Below are 6,779 nucleotides of genomic sequence, written 5' to 3' on the forward strand. Positions count from 1 at the left end.
GGTCCCGCAGCAGCAGCCTACAGTCGCATTTATTTATTTCTGCATGGGGAAAATGAAACAGTCGCCCCCCACCAAGGAAATAGACGGACTCCTACCCAAACAAAGAATATAGATTTGAAAGAAACAAAGACAATACATCTGAATGGAACAAAGAAAGCGAGAAAACCGCGCAGCTATATTTGGCAACTGCATTATTGCTCTCACTGAAAGCACAGTGAGGGGGGAGAGAAAGAGGGAGCATCCGCCTGCGCAGGAGCTACAACTGTGCGCGCTTTCATCCAGAAGATACCTTCTTATTTTGCTTTTGTAAAACCTGCTTTATCAAATTCATAAACATAGACCGATGAAGACGAAGCGCCCTCTTGGATAAATCGGAGCGCACGGAGAGGATGCTGCTCTCACCAGGAGCAGGTGTATTCAGCCAAGTGGAGGCGCAGGGCACAGAGAAGGAGCGACGCACAACAGCCACCGGACCACAACACCTGCTCCAAAGGAAAAGCCCTCACGCTACGCGCTTCTTCCCCCTTAAAATAACTGGATTTCTTTCCTTCTTTGCAACTCATATCTGGTAACTAAGAGAATGTGGGCACCGTGAAAACTGATCGGACGCACGGCTCATTTGGAAACTGTAGTGACAAAAGAATAATCCAGGACCGCTCTGTCGGCTACTCGTAACGCCGCTTCGCTGAAATCAATCTTGTTCATATCGAGGACAGAATCATCATCTGCAAGGATGCCCGGAGCACTTTTCTCAGCGCAGTCGCTCTACATAGGAATGGAGGTGGTGATTGCGGTCGCGTCTGTGATCGGGAACGTGATGGTTGTTTGGGCGGTGAAAATTAATAAATCGTTACGAGATAACACCTTTTGTTTCATCGTCTCCCTCGCTCTGGCGGATATTGCAGTGGGAGCGCTCGTCATCCCTTTGGCCATCACTATCAGCATCGGACTCCAAACTCACTTTTACAGCTGCCTGCTCGTCGCGTGCACGGTGCTGGTGCTGACGCAAAGTTCAATCCTGGCCCTTCTGGCTATTGCAATTGACCGCTATCTCAGGGTCAAGATCCCAACCAGGTAATGAGGTTTTTCATAACCCCCGCACGTGGAAAGTAACACAAGGTTGTTTCTCGCCATCTGTGCCACATGGAAATATGACAAGTGGCGGTGGTGAGAATGTTTTTTAGCACAAGTCACTCCAGCTCCAGTGTTGTGCTCCATTGATTTTCCTCATGGGTCTTGTTTCTCTTCACATTATGCCTCCATCCTGTCAGTCCCATTCTATGCATATAGATCTGACTCACCAGCCCTGACATGACAGCTAACCAGGGCACATTTGATCAACCAACAGCTTTAATTAGTCCCTGTGTCCTGGAGATGCTAATATGTGTGGCAGCACAGTGACAGAATTAGAGCATTTATGGGTGGGGTTGCATACATGAGAAATATGTTTTTCTGTGTTTCTTGAGGGTACGAAAAAGGTCAGGTTTGCTCTCATCGATTCAATATCCCTCTTTGTATTCGATGCCACCAGTGGTTTATCATACCAGGCTGAGACAAAAGGCTGAACAGTGGTGCTGAAGGGCCGAGAAAGATAATCTTCATTCGTAGGAGAGGGGTAATTCATTGTCTGAGAATTTAGCCTTGAGGTTTAATCTCCTGCACGCACAACTAAGTCTTCCAGGGTTATGATAGCAGTTTGTCAGGAATTTTATATTTTTGCTACTTATAAATCCATCCAAGCTTAATGGTGTCTCCCACAACTACTTTTACGTCAGTGTGTCCTTGTGTTTCTCTCATTAGGGAATTTCTACTGCCACTCCCCTCCCACAACTTGTATTTGCTATCAAGAGGGACACTCCCTGCTGTTAGATTAGTATCTGATCTCTTCTGAGCCGACCGGCTCACAGGCTCATTGCGTGAATAATGATCATCTTGCTGAGCATCAGACTCGGACCCATCCCAACACATACATCCCTGATTGATACTAATCTGCGACGTGGCACCGGTTTTAATAACGGGGTTTTGTTTTGCTTCTGGCTCCACTTTAGAAAAGGTCATGTTATTGTAATGCTAATACAATTACTAAAGCGTATGTTGTATCAAAATCAATCATTGCTCTACACACTCTCTAGCATAAGCTGGATCAGATAACTGTTTTCCAGCCTCTAGGCAAGTATCAGACTGAGTGATTTCTGTCATTTCTTAGTCATAGGACAGCAGTGATAAGATTTTACAGCCTCTGTACCTTTTGTTTTTCTACCCCCTGCTTCTTATCCATAAAACACTATAAACTATGAAAAAGCCAGACCTGTAAAGCCTCTTGTTGTATGCCAAGTCTTGCAGCTTGTGTCTACTGTACCACTGTGATAAATTATTATACAATATTGAGCCAATTGTTAGAGCTATATAATATATAAAGTAACAATTTAAAAGTTTTACCCTGGACAAAAGAAGCATGAAGTAGCAGTCCTGCAAAGGGCAAGGTTTACTGATAAGTGTTTGCAGACACTGTCTTGTTCAAGTGGAAATGTGTGCTCCAAGGAAACATGTGTAATGTGTCCAGGGGGCTTGGTTTATCTCTCTCTTGTGAATCACACCTTTTGTAAGCCCAAGGGCACTTACGACTGGAAAGATGAAGTATGCGCGCCCTGAGAGCGCTGTGTTGGGAAGTGCTGACATGATATTGTGTTGTTTGCAGGTACAAGCGGCTGGTGACCCCGAGGCGAGCAGGGCTAGCAGTGGTGATATGCTGGACGGTTGCCTTCATCGTGGGACTTACCCCCATGTTGGGCTGGAACAACTTAAAGCGCCTCCAGCAGAACGGCTCCATCAGCTCTGACCTCATCATCACCTGCCAGTTCGAAAACGTCATCAGCATGGACTACATGGTCTATTTCAACTTTTTCGGCTGGGTGCTGCCGCCGTTGCTGTTCATGCTGGTCATCTATGCAGAGATCTTCTATGTGATCCACAAGCAACTTAACAATAAGAAGTTCACCACGAGTCACGCAGACCCCAACAAGTACTATGACAAGGAGCTGAATCTTGCTAAATCTCTTGCTCTGGTTCTTTTTCTCTTTGCCATCAGCTGGCTCCCCCTCCACATCATCAACTGCATCACACTCTTCTGTCCTGAGTGCAAGAAGCCTATAGTCCTCCTCTACATTGCCATCCTGCTCACCCATGGCAACTCGGCTGTCAACCCAATTGTCTACGCTTTCCGTATTAAGAAGTTCCGCACAGCCTTCAAGAAAATCTTGCAGCAATACTTCTGCTGCAAGGATACACCAGCTCTGGAGATTCAGCCCAGCGACAGGAAAGAAATGCCCAATCTAGAGCTACAACAGGCATCACCGCCACAGGCCCCTCAGAAGGAAATCCCAAAAACCGATCCTCCACAACAGCAACAACACCAACAGCAGTCGCCTCCACCTGAGCAGCAGCAGGACCAGAGGGCCGAACCACCCCAACAACCTAAAGAACATCCGCCCTTACTGGAGCAGAACACAGTCTAAGCCGAGGAACGGAGCTGATCACTGTATGGGAAAGTAATCTTCAGTGCAAGAGCATCGGTTCCCTCCTCATTTGAATGTAGTCTTATGAGGAGCATTAAGTGCTACGATGCTGTAACAACTGAGATCATGAATCCAAAATACTGGAAGATCATTTATCTTTACTCAGGAGGAGTGGATTTACTGAAAACTTGGTCAGAGCGAGAGAGAAAAAAAGTATCTATTAACTTGCAATAATAGAAGTCTTTTTGACAGTGACCGTGTATCTTAGTAACAAACCGAAGAGGTCAAGCTTTAACTCTTTCACTATGGTCAAACAGTTGGTGTGAACATTACAACATGCAATCTAAGTTATTGTTTTTTGGTCAGTACCAGATTATCATACGTTATAACTTGCTATAGAATGAAAGTTCAGTAGAGCAGGTTCATCTTATTACTGTAAGACTGTGTGTATGTTTAAACTGACGGTGACTGAAGAATATGAATGTAATAATAATGTAAATAAGAGACTAAAGTAGCACAGCTTTGGATGCTCATCGCCTCTACAGGGTCTTAATCGCACAACAGTGGAAGAGCAAGTGGTACTATGGGAGAGATTTTTACAGCCAAGAGGTGTGTGTGTGCTGATAGAAGGGTTTTGTAATCCCTTAACTCTTCTCCACTGGAGCTGAGTCCCCTCAGTGGATCCAGCAGCACTCCTCCATTACTGAGGAGATGGACAGGGATAAGAAAACAAGCAGCTGGAGGGAATGGGAGGTTTTAACCTTTTAGAAGCTGCGTGCAGGAGACACGTGGTGGCAACATGACAGCTACTCATGGGGGAGAAAGACAAGATGCACTTAAAGTTCGTGTTCATGCAGCCTCCATGCCAGCTGGTGGTAGGAGCTGGGTTTTCTTTTTTCTGCTAAATGGACCGATGATGACCTTATCACAGCATACCACTAGGAACAGTGGCTTCCATGGCCTTACTCAGTATTTTAGTTAGTATGGACTGGACTGCGAAAGACAAACTGACGATTGTGAGTATCTTAACTATCCTGTAAGCGCAACATGTTGCATAATGCCAAACTGGGGCATCTGTAGATTAGTAATTAAGCTATGTTCAATGCCACTGAGATAAAAACACTGTATGAGAATGTAAAGTAATTTAGTTTGGTCTCTTGTAAAGACTTGAATCACTGGCCAAGCCAGTTCACCTATGTTCCCCTAGTGGATGACAATCTCTTATGTAAAGTTAAGATATTTTGTACTGCAGTCTTGACTAACATCTCCCGGGAATGAGCAGGCATCAGACATTTTGATGCTCGGACTGCCTAGAAGACAGAAACCTTAATACAATCCACACCACCTGTATCTTGATTTGTCCACAGTGTATGGGCCAGTTGGACTGTACATAACACACCCTTAAGGAAAATAGAAGTTAAATAAATGTATAATATAATGTGCTCTCTACAGGTAATTGTATTTACAACCTACGTTTACAGTGGCAGCACATCGACACGTCCCCATAACTGATCGCAGTGGTCACAGTTTTAAACATGTGGTTAACTTTGTGAAACAGTCGCAATTTTGTTAGATTTAGTCAATAAAACTATTCGGTTAAAGATGTACTCCATAAGATTTGAGATATGTTGTTTCTAGCGGCCTTTGGCTGTAAGGTGTAACTGCAGGCGAGCCTGTTCTTTCAGAGCCTCCATCTTGTTACCTTCAGGGTCACTATGTGTGTTAACTTGTTTTTTTATTTTTTGCTCTTTTGTAAACTTTTTGGAAACACATTCACCTCTCTACCTTCGGTCCGTTTGCTATATGTTACCCTCTTAAATCCACACACACACACACACACACATGTTTCTATTATACGTCTGTCCTTACTACAAACCTGACCCAGAAGTTGGGAGTTCCCGATTTCCGATGACAAGTTAACGCAGCATAACTGTTAGTGACGATCTGTATGTGCTTTCATTAGTGGGTCATATGATCACTCACCATTGTTTTAACTCACTCTTTGATGGATAGGATCTTAAATGACAATTAAATAGATGAAAATCTTATGGATTACAACTTTAATACAGAAAAAGTCAGCAGTGACTTCTAGCTTGAGACACAAAGTGATTATCAACATTAAACCAAAACCAAACCTATCCTTAACTGAAGGAGTTTTGTTGAGTGGAAACAGACTGTGGTGCCAATGTCCTGGGCGTTGTACCCACCTGAATCTACAGGTTCCCTCTTTTCTATTGAGGTTTATCGCGTCTTGAAGCTCATTGTTTTGGTTTTTCAACCCACAACTTAAGTGTTTTTTAGTCTCACCACTCTCATCTTTATCATTTCAGACCAAGTAAACAAGCTGGTGATGAAATTTGAGCAACAGTGAATATTGGACTTTGAAAACAGGACTCTGAATGAATGCAAATGTTGCTGCGTTCTCCATATTAAAAGGTGATTATATGTTAATGTCTTTACAGCTTGTCCCTCTGTCCCTAAGAGGCCACAAAAATAATTGGTTAATGTGAGTGTAAAGTTAGGTGCAAGCAGATGTTATCCATCCATTATTCCTGTATGCTAAAAGAGGATACACTCCGAAAAGACACCCACCCACGCCTGTTTTTTTTATTTAGTAATGATAAATATATTATTTTCTACCAATTCAGTCCTCTTGACGAGTCACCGCTTCCTCAGTTGTAATTCTTCCACGGCAATCAAAACTTTAAGCCCCAGATATCTCAGCTTTCTGTTGGTACCTTGCTGCAGCTTGGCAGCTCTGTCAGAATTCTCATTACTACTGCAATAAAGCAGCGAGTGGCTCTTAGATAACAGTCGAGAGTTGTCACAGCTCCGACATCCCATTTCTCCTCTCTATGAAATGTATTAGTTTCTTTGATATGTGCCGATGTATAAAGTTCTTGGAAAGACCACATAATCCTAGCAAAGAGTGCGCACTATTGCTGTATTTAGAGACTCCATCTCTCAAATTGCCAGCAGATTCACTTCAGTCTCCTCTTCCAGATATACAGTAACACGTCTAGAATCCATACAGCAGAGAATAAACTAGACACGTGCATGCTTTCATGTGATTTGGTGCTGAGCTTATATAAATCAATAGTCTGGTTCAATATTAGGAATGTTTTACATGCAGTCGAACACTTATAATTCAGTCTCAGAGGCTATTCTTATCCTGTTGGCTTTGTTTCCTGAGCACAGAAGCTGAGTTTCAGGAAAGGACTGAATATCAAGTGGAAAGAGACGTCAGATAAGAACAACAAATAA

General features: G+C 43.4%; 1 protein-coding gene across 1 annotated transcript; it reads left to right on the top strand.

Moving 5' to 3' along the window:
• Positions 1–724: 724 nt before the first annotated feature.
• adora1b (adenosine A1 receptor b) lies at positions 725–3,515 on the top strand (the record flags this gene model as incomplete). The annotated part of the gene is made up of 2 exons (XM_083919883.1): positions 725–1,074; positions 2,699–3,515. Exons 1-2 carry the CDS (start codon positions 734–736, stop codon positions 3,513–3,515), a joined length of 1,158 nt encoding a protein of 385 aa, XP_083776009.1. The 5' UTR covers positions 725–733.
• Between the last annotated feature and the right edge of the window lie 3,264 nt (positions 3,516–6,779).

The sequence above is a fragment of the Echiichthys vipera genome, assembly GCF_963691815.1.
Source record: "Echiichthys vipera genome assembly, chromosome: 9".
Taxonomy (NCBI): Eukaryota; Metazoa; Chordata; class Actinopteri; order Perciformes; family Trachinidae; genus Echiichthys; species Echiichthys vipera.